Source organism: Apis mellifera, linkage group LG2 (assembly GCF_003254395.2).
Source record: "Apis mellifera strain DH4 linkage group LG2, Amel_HAv3.1, whole genome shotgun sequence".
Classification (NCBI taxonomy): domain Eukaryota; kingdom Metazoa; phylum Arthropoda; class Insecta; order Hymenoptera; family Apidae; genus Apis; species Apis mellifera.
The window spans coordinates 716,610-738,555 of NC_037639.1; the positions used below are offsets into that span (position 1 = coordinate 716,610).

At 21.0% G+C, this 21,946-nt stretch overlaps 4 protein-coding genes across 7 annotated transcripts in view; 2 read left to right on the forward strand and 2 right to left on the reverse strand.

The window, feature by feature from the left end:
• The window catches only part of LOC726051 (serine/threonine-protein kinase PLK1), a 49,625-nt gene extending 44,398 nt beyond the window's left edge, over positions 1–5,227 (reverse strand). The window contains exon 1 of one of the 2 annotated variants that reach the window (XM_026439029.1): positions 3,909–5,227. In XM_026439029.1, coding sequence (XP_026294814.1) covers positions 3,909–4,697 — 789 coding nt within the window. In that variant the 5' untranslated portion in view covers positions 4,698–5,227. The remainder of the gene's footprint in view (positions 1–3,908) is intronic. The other variant, XM_026439030.1, reaches the window with a different exon arrangement.
• A 3,719-nt stretch (positions 5,228–8,946) lies between these two features.
• On the forward strand, positions 8,947–12,203 carry LOC412386 (pleckstrin homology domain-containing family M member 1). Its single transcript, XM_395844.7, has 3 exons — positions 8,947–10,772; positions 10,896–11,531; positions 11,619–12,203. Exons 1-3 carry the CDS (start codon positions 9,456–9,458, stop codon positions 11,781–11,783), a joined length of 2,118 nt encoding a protein of 705 aa, XP_395844.3. The 5' UTR covers positions 8,947–9,455; the 3' UTR covers positions 11,784–12,203.
• Positions 12,204–13,582: 1,379 nt separating this feature from the next.
• On the reverse strand, positions 13,583–16,435 carry LOC412516 (spindle assembly abnormal protein 6 homolog). The gene is made up of 4 exons (XM_395972.7): positions 16,070–16,435; positions 15,351–15,877; positions 14,509–15,257; positions 13,583–14,244 (listed from the first exon to the last, which is right to left on the reverse strand). Exons 1-4 carry the CDS (start codon positions 16,256–16,258, stop codon positions 13,691–13,693), a joined length of 2,019 nt encoding a protein of 672 aa, XP_395972.4. The 5' UTR covers positions 16,259–16,435; the 3' UTR covers positions 13,583–13,690.
• A 1,188-nt stretch (positions 16,436–17,623) lies between these two features.
• Positions 17,624–21,946, forward strand: part of LOC100576733 (inositol-pentakisphosphate 2-kinase) — a 271,738-nt gene continuing 267,415 nt past the window's right edge. For all 3 annotated transcript variants that reach the window (XM_026439232.1, XM_026439230.1, XM_026439231.1), the window contains exon 1: positions 17,624–17,926. The gene's annotated coding sequence lies outside the window, so the exon portion shown is untranslated. The remainder of the gene's footprint in view (positions 17,927–21,946) is intronic.

Sequence of the window (21,946 nt, forward strand, 5' to 3'; positions counted from 1 at the left end):
ATTATGTACAATAAATTTACAAAAGAGAATAATTTATTATTATAAATCTATATTCACTATAAACGAATCATAAATGCAATTAAAATAAGAATTTTCTGTTTCTATGTATATTGTAATTTTCATATCAAATGGAATTTTAAATTTGAAAATAATATGATAAATATTTATCTAATTTTTAATTTTAATCAAAATAGAAATTTATAAACAACTCATTGATTTCATATTATTTTATCGTAGATGAAATCAAGAATCAGTTTTCATTCTTTTAAATTATATAAGTAATTTATCTAATTGTATATTGATTTAATTAACGTATATAAAACATGTATCTAAAGATAAAAATAACAATATGTTAAATGAATTTTCATTAAGTAAAACATATTAAATTATTTAATTAAATTATCTATTTTATATTATATAATCAAGCAAAAAAATTTATAAATTTTATGTAAATAATAAAAACAGAAAATTAAATCGAACTAATTTAATTTTTAAATTTTATCAATTTTGACAGATATTGATTAATCGTGTTTACTATATGATGTTTTTTATGTTCACGGATAATTTTAAAACCAAAAACATCGATGAATTAAATTAATTAAATCTTCTTTTCCCACGGTTCTTTGTTTGTTACATTTCTCAGAAACAGGGTCCGCTATGGTGACAAAATGTTCCCCGTACGTTTCATATTAGAATTCTTGGAATGCGAAAACTAATAGCAAGTGATTCATTTCCTATATTCTCTTCTTTTAAACATTAATAATTGGATTAAAGATTGAGAAACGAGCCATGTTGCTCGTTACTATATATATATATATATATATATATATATATATATATATATATATATATATATAATTAATAATTATATTACTATATATATTACTATTACTATATATATATATATATAATTAACAAAATTCAGAATCAATTAGAATCACAGAACTAACTGTAATGAAAATTTTTTTTTTCTTTAAAAATATTTTAAAAATTAATATTGAACAAAACATAACCGTTAAATGACATGTTAGTAATAAACATAAAAAGTAACGTGATAGATATAGTCAATCAAAGTTTTATTTCACATTCAAAACTTTTGTCAAAGAGAAAAAAATATTTTCAAAAATATAAATTTTTAATGATGATATGAATAATCATGGAAAATATTTGTTAAAATAATGTAATGTTACTAACATAAATTATAAATCAAATATTACTTACGTATTTAATTTTTGAAACAATCGAGATTTTGTTATATTATAATATTAATATTAATTGTAATTACATTTTGAATTAAAAAAATTTTTACAAGTTATAAAAAATACATCTTCTATTTTCCTTTCTTCTTGTTAATTATAAATTTCAAGATTACTTAAAATTAATCTCATAATTTTATAAATGTATGTCATAATAAAAGAAAAACTATAAACGTTGAAACTTTCATAATAATTAGAGCAAGTAGCAGACGTAAATAGTCACTGATCATAATATCAAACCACGTATCAATTTAAATGAGTGACTAACAACGAATGTTACATATTACAGTGTTATTAAACAATTGTCAAGGTTCAAAATATGTACACATATATTTATATTTTGAAATCGTGCAATCATACAATGTGAAATACAATTTTCTAACATTTAATTATATTACATGTTTACATATTTATTACATATACACATAATTATTTTTAAACATTACGTCTTATCTTGTTTACAAACTTATATATGTATATAATATTATCTATTTTTATTTCTTTAAATAATCTTTAATGATTTCTCATTTTTTTTTAAATTATAAATGATAATTTAAATGTATAAATTTAAATTATACTCGATGTATATACTCACAATTAACCAAAAAATTTTAATTTTAATTTTAAATTTTTGTCTATAAGTATGCAGAATATAATGGATTTATACATAGAACAAAATTTTTTTTTGATAAAAAATTTCTTTAAGTGTATAAAATCATCATCATTTTCATTATTTTTCTTATATTTTAAATATAATTTCTGAAAACTGAAAATATTTTATAACTTAAAATTTTGTTCTATAATATATACTGTAATATGTTTATTTGCTTCAAAATTAGAAATAAATGATTATATATTAATTTGATATTATATACGATAAAAAAATATAACATAATCATTAAATTAAAAAAATTATAATATAATAAACATTTTATTAATCCTGCAATCTTTTTTTATATATTAAAAGTTTTTACGAAAATTTATCACTATATTCTTTTAACATCTATTTTTAAACTATATAATTACATGTTCGAAAAAAATTTATACAAGTTTTATATTTACAATATTAAAATTTAATGTGATAATTGAAAATCAATTCTTGTGGAAAAATTTAAATTTAAGATTTAAATTTTGCATAAAATTAAAGTTCATAATATAGCAAATAGTAAAATTCTTTTTTAAATGAAAAATAAATTTTTAGATTTTTAAAGATTTTTGAACATGAATGCATACTTTAATAACAAACTTTGCATAATGAATCTTATTAATTTTTAACACATTAACAAAAAGATTTAAATATCAGAAGCAAAAATTTGATTTGAAAAATCTCTATTTCCAAAATATAAATAATTATAATCTGCATGTTTACAAAATTCACTTATTTTTTTCAACAAATGACATTTCTCGTGTAATTTTTCTTTGTGAATAAAATTTATAAGATAAAATTGGAAAAATAAATACTTTTTTTAGGAATATTTATTTTTTATTATAAAACTAGATGCGTTTTATATTACATCATAATTATTAACTATAAATGAATTAATAATTAATTGATTAATAATTAAATTTAAAAAGAGTTAGTTAGATATAAAATAAATCAGATTCAAATAAGATGAAATAATAATTCATATAAGAATGTGAAATTCATATAAATAATGTAAAAAAAAAGAATGCGATAATCTAATGTTAACATGCTAACTTAATGCTAATGCTGATTAAATATTAAATGCTAAACAATTAAATGAATAATAGAAAATTTTAAGAATTGCATAATATTGAAATATTGTAATCATAGTAACTTTAAAAAAATATATAATAAATAGAATATTGAATAGATTGAATTTTTAATTATCTTATTTTACGAATAATTATATCTTATGAATATTTCAATATTTTTGCAAGAAAAATTAATACTATAGTATAATATTTTATAAAATATTACAAAATTTATCTTTATGATACATCTTTTTTCTAATCTGATTTTTCATCAAAACTGAAATATATATTATTATATTATTGAAGTATTTTATATAATGATAGACATATACATTATACATATAAAATGCTTATAAAATATAGATTTTTTCTTAGATATCTTTTTATAAAATATAAACTACGTATCTTCGAAAATATCAATTTTTTTTATTTTTTTATTATAATTTTTATGTATATAACTTAATTATATTAAAAAATTATTAATAATATTATAACTTGATATATTGTATTATAATAAATTTTGTATCAAAATATTAAAAATTCTTTTAATTATAATAATTTTTCTAAAAAATAATTATAATTAGAAATAAAAGAATTTATTTTGATATTATTTATTAAGTGTTAAAATATCAAATTATTCGTGATATGAATTAAAAATAAAATAAAATTAGATATATATTTATATCATAACATAATTTTAATTTCATATTGCAAGATGAATTATTTTATTATATTATTGAATATAAATTAAGTATTTGATCATTTTGCATTAAATATAATATTTTAAATAACTTTTAACTTTAATATATTATCGTCATAAGATCATAAAGCAAGAGAAGAAGTAAAATATTGACGAAAAAGTTACATTCTAAAATTAGAAAAAAAAAAGATGAAGAAAATCGATAAGTGCTTCTCCTTTTTCTGTCTGTTTCTTACCTTCCCAAGAAGTTGTCCCTTGTAATAAGCGTTTCCTTGAACCGGATCAACAACGTAATCCAACTCCTCCTCCGCGGAATTGTTCCAGGAAGACGTGGACGGTCCTGCCGTGATCACGCTGGTAGTCCTTATCAAAGACGTAGCGGTATTACTGAGACGACTGCCACTGACCGAAGAAGTAAGGTTATTAGTGCCAGCGGTTGTAGTGACAGTCGCGACGTTGTTCGTCAGCGAGGTAGTATCCTGCATATTATTGTCACCTCTGGATGATAGTTGCATGGAAGAAGCGTAAATAAGCGTGGATGTACGCGTGGTTGTGCAAACGGCTTCTTCGTCGTTTCTATAACCATTGACATTGTTTTCTTTCGGTGGTTCGATAAGACAACTAGGATGCAGAGAATACGTCGACAGTTCTACGTCCAAAGGTAACGAGGATGCGCCGTGTTTTCGACTTTTTCGACGCACGAGGCTTTGCAAAGATGTGGAAACCTTGGAAAAACTTTGACACGGGTGATCGTTGATGGATCTGCTACTACCAGCCGACTCGATCTTCTTTTTCGAATATTCTGATTCCGGTATAGTTTTGGTCGTCTCGTTGCTTTCTTCTTGACATCGAGCAACGACCTCTCCCTCTAAGAAACGGCAAGCTGCTGTTTCGGTATGCAAGTCACCGGGCATCGTCTCCAGGAGGAAACTTTTACTCGTCGTATCATATCCTCTCGGAGACGATGAACTCCCGACTTCTACCTCGAGCGTGTTCGAAGGTAACATTTCTAGCTCTAGATTCATTTAGCGACGGCTTCGGATAGCGTCTATGAGATATTTGTACTTTGCTTTTCGGGAAATCAATTATTCAGCGCACCCTGAATAACGTATATAACATTGATTCTCTGCTCCTTTTTCTGCAACACGTTTTTTCGCTAACTTATACACTATGATGTTACATTCCGTTTCGCGGGATGTCATGTTATATTTGATTTTGGCATTTAACACAGACGACGCCTACTTCTTGACATCCATGACACATGTGCACTCCGAAATCGTTCGATAACAGCGTCACGACATTAAATACGCTTTGAAACAATTCTTCTTTCTTTATGAGACGAACAAATCTCTGCCCAAATTCCAAATGTGAGATCGTGAAAACAGCATTCGGGAACGCTTATTAAATGTAGAATGTTGTTATTGAAACGCACGCGTTCTCTTATCACCGACGTATCAGTTATGCTCATAAACCCCAACCGCTTGACCAGTCGAATCGTCACTGTTCCGCGCGCACCAACCGAACGACCCAACACCCTCGGTCTCTATCCTCCCCACTACTACCGCCACCTGAGCTCTCAGTGCCGTCGATAAAACCTAGTTGCTTTGACATTTTTCTTCCAATGTTATAATCATAAAATTTTGTTTCTTGCATTCGTACATTTTCGCATTTAATGAAATTTCTTAAATGTAACGAAAAGAAAACATTGTATTTCTATTCATAATGTTTATTTAAATTATTATCGATAAAAATGTATCCTTTTTATAATCATAAAATTAGAATATTAAAAGAAATATATTTTCAATACTCATGACAAAAATAAAGGAAAAGAATAGTTACAGAAATATCTTGAATGAATAAAATTTAAATTTCTTATATGTGTTTAATCACATTATATTTAATAAAAAATTTAAAGTAAAGATACGTTTTTATGTAAATCTTTTTGCAATATTAGAATTATATTTGATCACAAGTGTAATATTTCAATAAAATAATAAAATATTTTTTTTTACACTATTTATTTTGTCAATTTTAGATTCATTTTGATAAAATAGCATGAAAGTTTCTATGCAACGGTAAGTCGTGAGAAAATGTTGAGAGATATTGTTTTCAATGTTGTGTAGAAAGGAAATGCGAACATCAATATACTCTTTTACTTAGAGGAAGGAAGTTATTTAAATTTAAAATATATATATTTATTCTCATGATAATTTACATTATTAGATACATTATTTGATACTTTTTAATTTTAACATTTCCTGAAGCTTTCTCGAATTATATAAAAATAAAATTAAACAATATATTATTAATATTTTGAAAGCAAAATATTTCACATGTTATAAAACGTTATAATAAATTTATCCATAATAAATGCATATACATGCAAACAAAAAGATTGTTAACAATATACTATGATATACGTAATATATATTTACATATATAACATTTCAACAATAATTTAATTTTCTAAAATCAATATTTTATTCGCCAATAAAAAATAATTTAATAAAGTCTTTTACTTTAATTTAAACACTAATCAAATTAATAGAATATAAATAAAGGAATATAATAATTGAATATAAAATTATAATAGAATGTTAAAAGGCAAATAAAACTTAAAAAACGCTAGATATATCGATGCATAAAATTTACATTATATAACGTTATTAAGGATTAATTATTGAAAACATATAAATAGTAATAAGACAATAATTGATAGAATGCTACGGCCCTGATTCTACTATTTGCTTCGTTGTCCTCGTGTTAAATCTGCTTACTTCTTCCCGCTTGTTCTGTTACCCCTCTATCTCTCTTCTTTTCCATACCAGAACCCTACCATCGTCAAACGAACACGCATCGTCCTATCATACGTATTCGGTCATTCACACAAGGTATACCTGTTCCAACATTTGAGATGCGCTAAGTGCATATCTAAATATAGGAACAGCAAAGAAAGAAAAACTTAATAGCAAAGAAAACTTGCTTATAGAATCTAAAGCAACTGTCATATATTTCCTAAATTATTTTCCTTCGAAGACTATTTGATAGTCTTTGCTCGATATTTTAGAAATTTACTTCAACGATAGAGAAATAAGTAGTAAAGTAAATAGCAAATGCGATCAAATACGATGAAGATTTTTCATAAGATTTTTATAAAAAAAACTAATTTAAAAAAATAATTGTAAAAATCAATTTAACATTTTCAATTGAAACTTTTTTCAATATATTTTGGAAATTCGATAAAGAAAAATATAAGTATTCAAATTTTGTTAATTTTTTTTCAATTTTGTTAAACTTTTTATTTATTATCTTTTTTTTATAATATTATATAATTTAAATTTTATTGTTAAAATGAAAGAATAGATAAATTAAATAACTAACTAGGATATTTTTATTTTAAATATTACAAGATTATAATTTTTTTTTAAAGCGTTAAATTAATATTTCAATACAGATATATATATTTAACAATAGGATTTTTATTTACTATTATATAATTATGTATGTTACACATATGTTACATATGTTATATAAGTCAAAAAATAATATATAATTTGTATAAGAAATTATCGACTTTCAAATTAAAAAATTATATAAAACGAATTTACATACATAATTAAAATATATTATTTACATAATTAAAAAATATCATTATTCTTATTTACTATATTCAAAAAAATATATTTATTTATTAAAATGAAATAAAATAGATAAATGCACTAACAAAATTAAATAAAAAATATATTTATATATTTTTTCAATATTTAAATATTATAATTAAAATAATGAAATTAATCTTTTTTTATTTAAATTTCTTAAAACATAAAAATTAATTAAATATAATATATATATAATTAAGTAACTAATAATCTATTAAAACAATATTTAGAAATTTCCATATTCATTTATAACGTATTCATTAAACTTATGCGATTATTGAACATATAACTTTTACAATCATTATATAAATGCGTAATCGTAAAATATTTACTTTAAATACAACATATTAAATACAATATACTAAAAAATAATATGTTATTTAAAATTGTTTTTTTATGTAAAATTCAATATTATTCAATATTATAACATTCAATAACATCAAATAATAAAAAACGATATTTTGGTAGATTGATTATTTAATATAATTTTTTAATATTTATATAATTGTAAATATATATATAAATCTTATTTTTATTTTTTTTATTATATTTTTAATTATATAAATTTTATTTATTAAAAAAAATATATATATATGTACTACGCATGCGTGTGTATTTGTTATTAATTATTAAAATTATAATTATAATTTAATTATATTAATTATAATTATTTTATCATAATTAAATTATAATTAATATTTAATTGTTAATTTATATAAAACGAATTATTCATATTCTATGAATATATACATATGTATGAGTAAAACATACTATAGAAATATAAAATAAATTATATATACTCTAATAATAATACTTTTATGAATTAAAAAATTTTTTTTTAATTATTCATTAAAAACATATAAAGAAATATCTTTTTAAAGTTTAATATTATTAATTTATATTACTATTATTTTATTTTTTATTTTTTATATTTTTTATATACTATTAATATACTACTATATTATTAATATAATTTAATAATTAACATATTTTAATTCAATTTTAACAATCATAATTAACATGTTATTAGTAATTTTTTAAATGCATAAAAAAATATTTAATCTTAAATTAAATAAATAAATGATAATTTATATCATATCAATTCATTTTTTAAGTATTATATATTATTCATAAAGTATTAATTTATTTATTTAAGTATTTCAAAATTTAATATTTTTTTAACTTTAAAAAATAATTTAAATTGAAAAATTATAGAATTATGTTTTATAAAATAATAAAAAGTAAAAAAGTTCAAAATAATTAAAAATAATATTTTGAAAAAAAATAAATTTTTAAAAAATAATCAAGAAATTAATCAATAAGAATATAATATAAATAAAATTTAAGTTAAATGAAAGATTATTTTATATTAATTTATAATAACATTATAGATAACTGAATATTTTTATTTTTCTTATATTAAGAATTTTTTTAATTAAAAATTTCTTTTATTATAAAAATATTTTAATATCAATGTATTAAATAATGGTTTATTTCAAATAACTTTAGATTTATATATTATAATTTTTAAACATATGTTTTCATATATCATTAAGGCACCACCTGCTGATATATTGGTATGTATATGTATATCACAGCGCAATCTATCGTTTTGATATGTACTACTGTTAAAGAAAAGTTCGAATATAAATGTTGCTGATTCATAATCTAGAAGGAACAAAGAAATATTTTAAGTGTGAGAAAATATTAAGATATTGTTATAATTAAAAGCACAATTTTTATCAATTTATAACAGTGCTTAAAATTTTTTATGTTGAAAATAGATTTTTAAATTGTTTGTTTTGTTTGGTGTAACCTAATTCTTACGTATTCATCAAGGAGATAACGTTGACATGGATTATTACTGGTTCGAAGTTCGCGTGCCATTCTTATCGGAGTGTGATTCATATTTCTTCTGACAGTACTTCCTTGTTTCTTTGTCAGTATCAGCGTAATGTTCGAATTATACCAACATAATTTACGTAATATCTACTACGTCGTAATTGTGCGGTTAATGATTCCATCAAGTTACCTTCTAAACTTTACTTTTTTCTATTACAATCGCGAAGATGCTTAAAAGAAGAAATTGTAACACGACTATTGTAGAATATCAAATTCAAAAAGATGAATTCGTTTTTGAAAACTGTCAATTCAATGACAAACAACAGAATTATCTTAATCAGAGAATCGTTGCAAAAGCAATTAAATATTTGCGTGATGGAAATGCAAGGTGCATCAGGAGTAGAAGAAAACAATACAATTGGCAATTGCGACGAAAGTATGACCCTATGTTCTGTTTTGGAAGCTATCTTTTTACACGGTTTAAAAGACAGCCTTCTAAATCGAGTAACAGAAGTTCTAAGTGGTCCAGACTTCAATGCAGTGCCACAACCAAGTTTTTGGGGTCCATTACTGGTGTTCTCTCATCGACAAATCATAGCTCAAATACAAACATTAAGCCAACTTACCACAGAAGTTGGATATTGCAGAGCTTGGATACGATTAGCTTTAAACGAAGGTCTTTTAGCTAGTTACTTTGGTGCTATTAAAAGAGATAATTCAGCTTTAAAACCATATTATAATCGGTCTGCATTCATTAGAGATACAGATCTTGTGGAAGTTGCACAGAGATTAATTGAAAGTTTAGATCACATATGTTTTGAACTTGCATGTAATAGTAGCTTATTAAATTTTTGGTCAAATACTCCTCTTCTATTAGCAGGCATATGGTCGCCACCAATGAAATCTTGTCCAGTATTTAGTGCAGTAGATATTGCAAAAACAATAACTACAGAAATAACAGACAGTGACAATTTTGATGAAGTTGAAACTGCTAGTTCAATTGGTAGTTTGGGTTCTTTTAATTCATCACAGTCTGCTCTTAATAATATGGTTTGTATAACAGAGGATGAAGCTTTAAAAATTATATTAGCTAATAAGAAATCAAACAATATTGGTACAGATCAATTAACCAATAATTCAAGAGAAACTCCACCTTTAAAAGAAGAAGAAGAAGAAGAAAAAGATTTATTAAAAGAACAAGAAATAGAACATACAATTTTAAATAATGGAAATCAAAAAAATGATACAGAAATTAATATGTGTAATGATATTGAAGATTCAGCAATTGAAAATATTGTGCAAAATCATGAAACTTCACATGATATTATTGCACCTACAGTAGGAAATTCATTAATTGGTAGATTAGGATGGTCTACATCATTTGAAGATTGTGAATCTTCTTTAACTTCATCTGTAATGTCTCATGATTCTGGGACAAATGCACCTCGTACTCCAGGTGATGGACCTACATATGATGCAATCATTCAAAGCTATCATACTGTTGGAAATTCATCTGTCCCAGATCTTCAAGAATTTTTAAAAAAATATCCAAAAAAGCAGCAATCTAATGATGAAACTAAAGTTCGATCAGAAAATAAGGTATAATTGTATTATATTTTTAAAATTTATTTATATTGCATTTTGTTTTAAGTTTAAATATAAATATAATAAATATAATAAAAAATAAAATATAATTCTAAATATTTCTTGTTTTGATTACAGATTACAATAAATTTTGATGAACAATTGGGGAAACTTCCCAGAGAGAAAGGTTTAGATGTACAAAATTATAGTTGTTTTGAATGTGGACACGCAATTGGTATGACTTTCTCAAAAGCACATGTTTGCTCTTTTTCTAGTAACTATTATTGTTCAAATTGTATGTCACAAAATGAATATCTTATTCCATCACGAGTAGTATATAATTGGGATTTAAAATGTTATCCTGTTTCTAATAAGGCAGCAGCATATTTGCAAGATTGTCCTACATTATTAGATCTTAAAATTTTAAATCCACGAATTTATATGGCTGTAGATACCATGGCTCAATTACAATCATTAAGAATTCAATTAAATTTATTGAGAGCTTATTTATTTACATGTCGTGAACCTATAATTGAATCTTTACAAAAAAAGGTCACACCTAGAGATTATTTGTATGAACATGTTCATCAATATTCTATTTCTGATCTTTATGATATCTCTAATGGAATTCTCGCGCAACAACTACAAAATGTAGTAGAATTTGCACGAAATCATGTTATAAATTGTTGGCTTTGTAGTCAGAAAGGTTTTATATGTGAAATTTGCAATAATCCAAAAGTAATTTATCCTTTTGATATGGGAACTACATACAGAGTAAGTGAATATTTTTATAATAATTACATAGAAGTTAATAACGAATAAAATTTAATTTGATAATTTATTAAATTTATATGATCTTAGTGTGGAGCCTGCAATGCAGTATTTCATGCAGAATGTTTAAATGCTAGTAAACCATGTCCAAAATGTGAACGAAAACGTAAACGAATGGATCTCCCTCTTTTAGATGTAGGATGTACAGATTTATCATTGGATGATGCACCAACATTTTCAGTTAATATAAATTAATGGATAAAAGTTTTAATAAATTATATATTTTTATTTATAAAGTTTTTATAATATTTTGTTTCTTATAAATTACTTATTAACAGAATATATATTTATTAAAATTTATTTTTATAAAATTCAAAAATTAAATATTTTATAAGCATATATGGATATAATGAAAGATTTATTTGTAAATACTTATTACTTCTATTCTAAGTAGTTTTAGTTTTTATTACATCTATAATAATTAATAAAGTAAATTATATATTTAATATTAAGTTTTTATTTCTTTATGCAATATGTTCAAAGTATTAAATTTTACTAATTTATAAAGATGGATGGATTAAACGTGCAAGAAATATGTATTTATGTAATATATATTTTATTAAAATTTTATGTACAAAAATGATATATATATATCAAATAAAATATATTGGTCATTTATTAAATTATGTTTATTTATTATATTTAATACTGTTTATTATTATATTTGTATATTGTAACGAATCATTATGCCTATGTTCAGCAAATATATTTTATATATCAATAAAACTTATTTTTAATATTTTTAAATATTAATAATAATTCGAAACATTTACCATAAAGAAAAAATTATATCGTATATATAAATATATAAATCGATATATGCAAAATTAATGTTTCATTTTTAATGAAATTTTATATTTTTAGACAAAATAAAGTATATTAAATACTTTATTATAGATTATAAATTAGAAATTTACAAAATTATACAAAAAAAGTATAATTAATATTTATACAAATAATGCATATGAAAAAAAATTACAAAAAATATATTTAAAAATTATTAAATAATAAATTTAATTTATTTTATTTCTATTTCTATTTTTATTTTATTCATCAAATAATATATACTATAATTATTGAAAATATAAAATATTATATTATATTATAAATAAATATATTTTTTAAAAAATATCTAATGTAAATATGTACAAATTATTTCTATTTATTATTAAAAATCATAAAAAAATTTACATTCATAAACAACATTATATAAATTTTATCTTTTCTTATAAATGCAAATTTATAGGAAATTTTTTTAGCCTAATTTTGTTATAAGGCACATTGATTTTTTTGAACTAATTATTAATTTTTTTATTTAATTATTACTTATTCAATTTATTATGGATTAATATTTCATGCTATAAAAAGAATATAATAATTAGATATATATTTACATATTTTAATCTATACAATAAAAACTTTACCAGGTACCTATTTAAAAAGTAAAATTATGATTTTATAAGATTATACTTGTTATTGTAACTTATAAATAATCTTGTAAAGAACTTTGTGAAAAAGTCCTTATATGGCAACATTTACAGTAAAATTATAACATATTGATAAATTTAATTATATAAAAGCATAATTATAAATTGATATAATATTAAGAAAATATATTATGTGCATGTAATGATGATTAATATATAATTTTTAATTACTTTTTAATTTTTTTCAATTTTTATATTTTATATTTTTTTTTAATAATATTAATATAACAAATACAAAAATAATCTTGCAAAAATATAGATTTTTAATTTTATTTATATTATTTATATTATTTATATTTGTAAAATCAAATATTTAGAGTTAAATGACATAAGGAAATATTAAATATATCTGAAAATATATATCTTTTCTCACAATACATGCACATAAGAACTATATTTTTAAAAGTGAAATCTAAAGTTTGCCTTAATATTATTACTTATTACATTATATAATTACATATTTTGTACTTTTTTAAACATCTAATTTAAAAACATTAACTATTTCTTTTACAAATAATATTATAATTTGATATTTTTATATGATAATATTACAATTTGATATGTATATGTTATTATTTTATGTTTACTAGAAATCTTGATTGTACATGTATTTAATCAATGTAAGGTTTTAGGAAAATATGCAGATGGCAATATTGGCTTATCAGACAAACCTGCTCTTCTTAATCCACCTTGTTGAGTAATACTTGTACTTTTTGTCTTTGTACCATTTGATGGTACAGATGAATTATTATTTTCTATAATAACTGGCATTGAAGAAGCTGCAGCAGTTCCAGATATTTTATTTAAAGAATTAATACGTTCCATAGGTGTACTAGTACTCGAGATTTGACCACTTTTATTAAATGTTGATATGCCTATGGTATTATCAGTAATACCAACACCCATTGATCGTGCTGTTATACGTGAAGTTTGATTAATATTTGGATTTTGTACAATAGGATTTCTTAATGGCACTCCGGATAATGTATTTGTTTGCATTTGTACTGTATTGGATGTAGGTGTACGTGTTTCATATTTATTGCTAATTAATTTATTTGTTCTAGGTAATGTTAATTGAATGGAAGATGGTACTGTAATTGGTGCTGCTGCAGTAATATTTTGTAATGGAGATTGACTATCTGCTAATCGTCGATTTAGCCAACTTATCACTACAAAAATATAATAAAATAGTATTAATTATTGAATGTAAACATTTCCTTACAAGAAAATGAAATAAGAAAATAAATATATATTTCTGATACTTTATCTATTTATCTCAAAAACATTTAAATTTAAATAAAATATAATTTTATTTAAAATAATATTATAAAATAATTTTATTTTAAATAATATTATATAAAGAAAAATTATTGTTCTCTATTTGTAATTGTCTAAAAACTTTATTCTAAAATATATTAAAAATATTAAATTACCATTATCATTATTTTTTATTATTTTTTCTTTTTCTTCTAATTGTGCTTGTTGAGTTTTGACTTGTTCTTTTAAATTTTCAACCTCTGTTTTTGCATCTTCTGTTTCTTTTATTAAATTTTCCATTTTACTTTCTAATTGACCAACTTCTTTTTGTTTAGTGTCTAGTAATCTTTCTTGTTCAAGTGCTATACTAGTTCGTAATTTTAATTTAGATTTTGTTGAAGCAAGTTCATTTTGTAATTTTGTTAATATTTCATTAGCTTTGACTAGTTCATCACTTAAATTTCGTAAAGAATTTTGTTTACGTTGTAACTGACCTTCTTTCTCAGTTAAAAGATCTTCAAGATATTGTTTTTGTTCTTTGGCAGTTTTTAACATTTCTGTATGTTTATTAATAAGTATACTTTTATCTTTTAATTCTTGTTCAAGTACAGCAACTTTTGTTTTTAAACTATTTACTGATTTATCTTTTTCATGATAATCTGTATCCAATTTAGAATTTTGTTTTTTTAATAAATTTAAATCTCTTTGAGCAACATTAAGTTCTTTCTCAAGAGTTTGCAATTGTTTAAATTGTTCTATATTAGTTGCTTCAAGAAGAGATAATTTATCTTTATATGTTACATTTTGTGTACGTAATTCTGCAAGTTCAGTATGAAGTTGTTTTATAATTTCTGTATGTTTACGTTCCACTTCTAATTTTTCTTTTTCACTTTGATATTGCCATTCTAGTTGTGCTTTAGCAAATCTATATATAATTTAAGAATTTATTAAATATTTGTAATTTATTAAATTAAATTATATAAAAATTTGTTATATAAATTAAATTATTTATACACACCTATCTTTTTCAAGACTTATTTGTTCTGATGAAGATATTTGGATTTGATTCTTTTCTGACATATATTTTTGTTCCAATTGTTCCAATTCTTTTGTTTTTGTTTCTACTTTATTTGACAAGTCATTCAGTCTTGTTTCAAGTGTAAGTGCATCTCTGTTTTGTTGTAAAATATTTTCTTTCAATTGTTTAATTTTCATAGCCATATGTGTTTTTAAATCTGAGTCACTTGCAGGTGATATATTTAAGCTTAAATGACATAAATGTTTGAAATTATTTGTTTCAACCAGTTTGAAAATCCATTCTCCACTTTCTTCTGCTAATAGCAATAAAAATTTTGGTGGTGTTTTTGATACATTTGTGGAAGGTATTTGACATTGTTCTAATAAATATATTAATTGAGTTGCAAAATTATCAAAATCTACTAATAGTCCTTGTTGAGACTTTAAAATTTTAAAATCATCTTCTGTGATAAATAAAGAATAAAGAAAACAAGGATCATCATCATCTGCTAACAAAACGCATAAACTCTGTAATATAAATATATATGTCATTAAATTATGTCATTGAAAAATTTCTAAAACATTTATCATTTAAAAATATATTTTAGATCATTTAATATATTTTTCAATAAATAAATGAAAATATATTTTAAAAATGATAATTAATATCTATTATATTAATACAACATAGGTTAATGCAAATATTACAAAATACGTTACCTTTCGACATACAGGACTAATACCTGCATGAATTTCTACATTAACTCTTAATTCTCGTTGGCGCTCTTCATTATGTTGTGGTTTCATATAAACTCTTTGTACTTTAGTATATAATATTTCAACATTATTCAATTGTAAACTGGAATCACCAGTCACTGCAGTGCCTATCAAATTATTTAAATAATTCATTATTTGGTCATACGTTTAACAAACATTTATTATTCTTGAGTCACCCAGTATTATAAATAACAAGAACAATATTTCAATTTTCATTTCATTTGTTAATTTTTTATAAATTATGAAAGGTTTACATGAAAGATTTTAAATTTTATAATTTACATATCAATCTAAGTACGCGTATATGAAGTGCTGCCATCTTAGACATATATTACATTACTATTAATACTTTTATATACCATTAAATCAATTTCATTCATTCAATTTCATTTATTATTTATAATAAATAATAATTTATTTACATAAATGCATTTAAAATAAACTTTCGTTTTTTTATTTTATTGCTCAAAAATGATTTATTGAAATATTATTTAATTTATTATCATTATTATAATTAACAAAATAAAATTTGATTAAATATTATTTTACAATAATAATATTACAAATTAGAAATATAAAAAATATTATTCAATCATATAATTATATATAATTACATATAATAAGAGATAAAAATATTAAAATTTTTTTCAAAAATTTATTTGAAATATATATAAATATATATGATATTTATATATTTATTTATATTATATATTTTATTTTATATTATTTGTATTATATTTTTATATATTTTTATATAAAGATACAATTTCTGTGTATAAAGATATAAAAGAAATTAAAAAATTAAAAAAAAAATTATAAAAATTGTAAATAACTTTTTTTTACTTTTAAATAAGTTATTATAATTATTATTATTTTTTTTATTCAAATTAGAATTTTTTACTTGTAATCAATGTAATTTATTTGATGTATATTATTTAGATATATAATATTATAGTATTGATAAATATTATGTATTATGTTAATATTATATCAAATTTTTGTAAAAAAATAAAATTAATTTTTGTTTTCTATTTTTAATTTTTTTTCAAATATAGAAATTTATTTTATTTTATTTTATTTTATTTATTTTCGAATTAATATATAATTAATATTATAAATTATTTTATATAGTTAATATAATTATTTAAATAATAATAGCTTAATTAAATTTAATTATTTGAATTCGACCAAACTAGTGAAATAATGGCGACGTTATATTTTACGTAAGAGTACAATTCAATTTATATTGAATAATTTATATGTTTATTTTTATCTTTAAATTTTTTTAATAATTTTTATATTTTTATTTATAAAATTTTTTTAATTTATCTTAAATTCATCGACGACATAGCTAATATATAATTTTTAAGTCCATTTTCAATATTTTTAATGAAGTTTACTTTACTTTCCCGCGTAGTAAGAAAATTATAAAGTTGATTGGTTGAACCTTTTAAAACTAACCAATAGTATTAAAGATCAAGGATATGACGTATCGTTTAAAACACTGTATATGTCGAGTTGTAACCGCGGTCGCCATGCCATGCGGTTGTTTCGTGATTGACAATTTCGTTCTTGAATATGTTGTTAGAAATGTGTTTGAGAAATTATTTTCTTTGTTTTAAAAAGAAAAATTTACGAGGTGATAGTGTCGAGAAAGTGAGTGCATAATTACTATGAAGCGACAAGTGACGTTTTGTTGAAAATTAAAACCTTGAACCCGCACCTTGTCGGTTAGAAGAGGTTGGATACAGCAGTTACAGTTTGAATCCGACGATGCATTCTGTACATAAGGAGAAACAGGTAAGTTTTCATTTTTTATTTATCGAAGTATTTGCATTATTTGAATAATTTTATTTAAAATGAACATTAAAAATAATATTTTTTTCAATTAAAAATTTCGTGTTGAGAACACGTCGACCGGTTTTGCTTGCAGCGCTCCTTTCGTTCATTTTTCATCTTTGATTCACTGTTTTGTGCTGCCCCCTTACAGATGCATTGAAATCTCTTATGCAAGTTTCAAACATGCATTCGTATCGATAGTTGTTATAGCATATATATAAACATAGGATAAAATAGTATGGAATAGAATAGATGCAACTCATATTTAAAATATTGATTATAAAAAAATTAAATATTTTGTTTTAATATTTTTTTTCGTTAAATGTAAACATTTGTATTCATATATATTTATATACATTTGATTATGTTTTGGATTTTTGATATGGTGTTATAGATATTTGATAGTTAGTAATAAATTTATGTATTAATTATGTACTAATTACTAAAAATTATGCTCAAATTTTTTATTGTATTCTAATGAAAATTTTATCAATTTTTGAGATATTTTAAATCAAATTTTATTTAAATTATAATTTGAATATTTTTTCTGAATAAAATAACCGATATCTGATTAAAACTGAAAATTGATGAATATATATATTCTATTTGTTATATATAAAATCTTATATAAAATCTATATAAAATCTTTGTTTTCAATATTTATTTATTCGATATTTATATTATTTATTTTTTTAGAAAATATAAATTTTTATATTCAAAAAATATTTATACATATGTCTTTACACGTTTTATTTTGAATAACTTTTATTATATAATTTTAACGATCAGATACATTTTGAAATTAAAAATAAAATTAAATATATTATTATATATTTTATTTTATTTTTAATATATCATTGTAAAATATAAAATATATAACTGACGAGAAAAAATATTCATATAATTATTATAAATTAAAAAAAATTATTATTATTAATTAAAATAATAGAATAAAATAATTCTTAATTTGTGCTCATAATTTTATTTTTTAATTTAAATGTCTTATACGTTTATAGAATACTGCTTAAAAAAATTTTATATATATATATTTTTTGAATAAATATTAATTTAAATAGATATTAAAAACAACATAATGAAACTATAATGAAAAAAAAAAGAAATTTAAATTTTGTTAAAACTGATTGAAACTGATTAAGTTATTAAATTTTTATAAAAATATAAATATCTTTGATAGATAAAATAAATTTAATGTTTAGATAATAATTAATTAACTTGGGAAAAAGTAGAGCTTTAATGTTTTAAAAAACAAAAATATAAAATAATGAAATACATAGTATGAAAATGTAATTGAACATATGATTTAAATTATTTAAAATTTATTAATAAAATATATTGCTAATATATTATTAAATAATGTATTTTTATCTATATATAGATACAATTATAGCATTTTTTATTGATATTCAGTTTCTATTTTCTTTAGAATGTGAATTAAAACGCGATACGTATTTTAAAACTAAATTCAAAATAATGATGAAAAATTATGTAAAATTGTTTTAACATAAATATGAAAATTAACTTGTTTGCACTTAAAAAATTTCTATGAATAAGGCTTTATGTTGAAAGTCCAATTATCAAAAAGCATCCTAAGCCGGTTTCAGATTCGTTGCGCAGTTGCCAAATTTCTATTACTGCCAGTTGAGTATAAAGCTCGATAGAAACGAGCGATATGTTGTGATCTTGCTGCTATGTTTTGGCAGGTTATGTTTCTAATGATGCAATACATTACACATTTTTTCTAATGATACATCGTATGATCGTGTTATCTCGCTATGAAAACTATATTTTCAACTATCGTTATGAGATCGTAAAATATAAGATAATGTAAAATATAAGATATTCATGTGCATTTATACATACATACATATATATATATATATATATATATATATATATATAAGATTCTTGTAAATGAATAATGACATCATGACAAATATTTTTAATTATGTAATTTAGAGAATCTTTAGAGAAATTTTGTTATTACATAGTGATATTAAACTTATTGAATCATATAAAATCATTAGTATGAAATCATTACAACATCGTATTATTTATATGCGTTGGATCTTAAATGCACAAATGATATAAGCATTATTACAAGTTTGTACTAAAATGACAATTCGGTATTTTATAATTTTTGTAATAGAATACGATTTGATCGTATGAATCATAATTGGATAGTAATGTATGTTTTATATATATCCAACTTAAAATCGAATGAACGATACGACAATGCGATTCTGATACAAAAATTATAAAAATTCTGAATTGTAATACAAGCAAATTACTATTTATTAGCAATTATCAATTGCTTGTATAAGTTTAACTATAGAAATTAATTATAAAAATAACATTAAATTTGTTAACAGTCATGACCTGCGAAATTGAAATTGAACAATATTTATAATTATTAAAGAAAAAGACAAACATTAAAGAAAAAGATGTATATTTAAAATAAATACAAAAATATAAAAATTAAGATATATTATATTTGTTTCCATTTAAAAATTAAAAATGAATTTTTGTTTTTTATTCATTAAGCAAATTATTATTAATAGCTTTTTTATTAATAACTATTAATTTTATTAATAGCTATCAATTTTAATAATAACTCGTTATTGAAACTTTATAAAAGAAAAGTGTCATTTATCTTATTATTAACTATAATAAATGTCACAAATAATGTCACAAATAATAAATGTCCATATATATATATAAAATATAAAAGTTTGATAGTATATAAAATATATTATTTTATTTAAATCAAAATCGTCATAGACTTATTTGTCACATATTATATTATGAGATCGAAATAAATGAACTCTTAATATTTAAAACAAAAAAATATTAATATTATTTTATGAAAAAAATTCAAAAATTAAATTCTATTTTCGAGGTGTTAGTACTGGTTATTAATAATTTAATTTATTCTTTTTAATTCTAATTCTTAAGTTTATACGCTTTCTATATATCACTATCTTTTTGCAAATGCGTCTTGAATCTGCGCTGTAGTTTCTATGTTATGTATAAAAATAGAATTCGAATAGAGAGAAAGCTTTGCTATTTTATAATATTGTTAAGACATCTATTTTACATTTTTTATGCACTATAATTGATAAATCCAGTATAAAAAGAATTATATCACAAAATATTGAAAAATGAGATTAATTCTGACATTTTTATATCTAGTTCCTTAATTTAATTATGTAGTAAATTAGATATGTGAATAATTTTTCTTAAATAATGTTTTAATTTCTATATAAAGAATTATGTCATAGAGAATTTTTGTTTATTGTTTATAATTATTATATATAAATACAAAATTGAAAAATACAATTTCTATATTAATATTTATTCCATTGTATATCAAAAGTTTTTCAGTTTTTTATATGTAATATGATAATCAATATAATTTAATTAAGTAATGAAATATCAATGTCATGATTTCAATATAATTATGTATATTTTGAGTATTTTCTTATTAGTCATTCTATTCATATAGTTGAAGTTATATTCATTCAGAAACGCACGTATTTGTATGTATGCAATCCTATTTAATAGTATTTCATTGTCGTGCAATGTAAACTATCACTTTCTTATGTATGTAACTGTCTTTTATTCTTAGAGGAAGTAGAGTTCAGTGCACGCGTGATTTGTGTGCCATATGTTATTTATGCAATATATAATAATTCTATTGAATATTTCTATGTGCAGTTTAATAATTCTTATTGTTTTTTTTGTAATATTATTTTATTTTAATAATAATAAAAAATAGAATTTAATATAAAAATAATTTTGTACTTTGATTATTTATCAAAGATTTGAATAAATTTAAATTTATTTTATAATTTAAAATTTTTTTTCATTAATAATAAATTTGCGTAATACAAAATTATAAAATTAATTAAAAATTATCTTTCTATTTTTGATTAAGTATTAATGATTAAAGATTATTCTATT

Bases quoted from the DNA above. Each gene is read 5' to 3' on its own strand.
- LOC412386 (XM_395844.7), top strand. From the start codon at position 9,456: ATGAATTCGTTTTTGAAAACTGTCAATTCAATGACAAACAACAGAATT. The intron at 10,773-10,895 runs GTATAATTGTAT...TTTTGATTACAG, and splicing joins AAGTTCGATCAGAAAATAAG to ATTACAATAAATTTTGATGA. The intron at 11,532-11,618 runs GTAAGTGAATAT...ATATGATCTTAG, and splicing joins ATATGGGAACTACATACAGA to TGTGGAGCCTGCAATGCAGT.
- LOC412516 (XM_395972.7), bottom strand. From the start codon at position 16,258: ATGAATTATTTAAATAATTTGATAGGCACTGCAGTGACTGGTGATTCC. The intron at 15,878-16,069 runs GTAACGTATTTT...TTTATATTACAG, and splicing joins TTAGTCCTGTATGTCGAAAG to AGTTTATGCGTTTTGTTAGC. The intron at 14,245-14,508 runs GTAATTTAATAT...ATATTTTTGTAG, and splicing joins AATAAAAAATAATGATAATG to TGATAAGTTGGCTAAATCGA.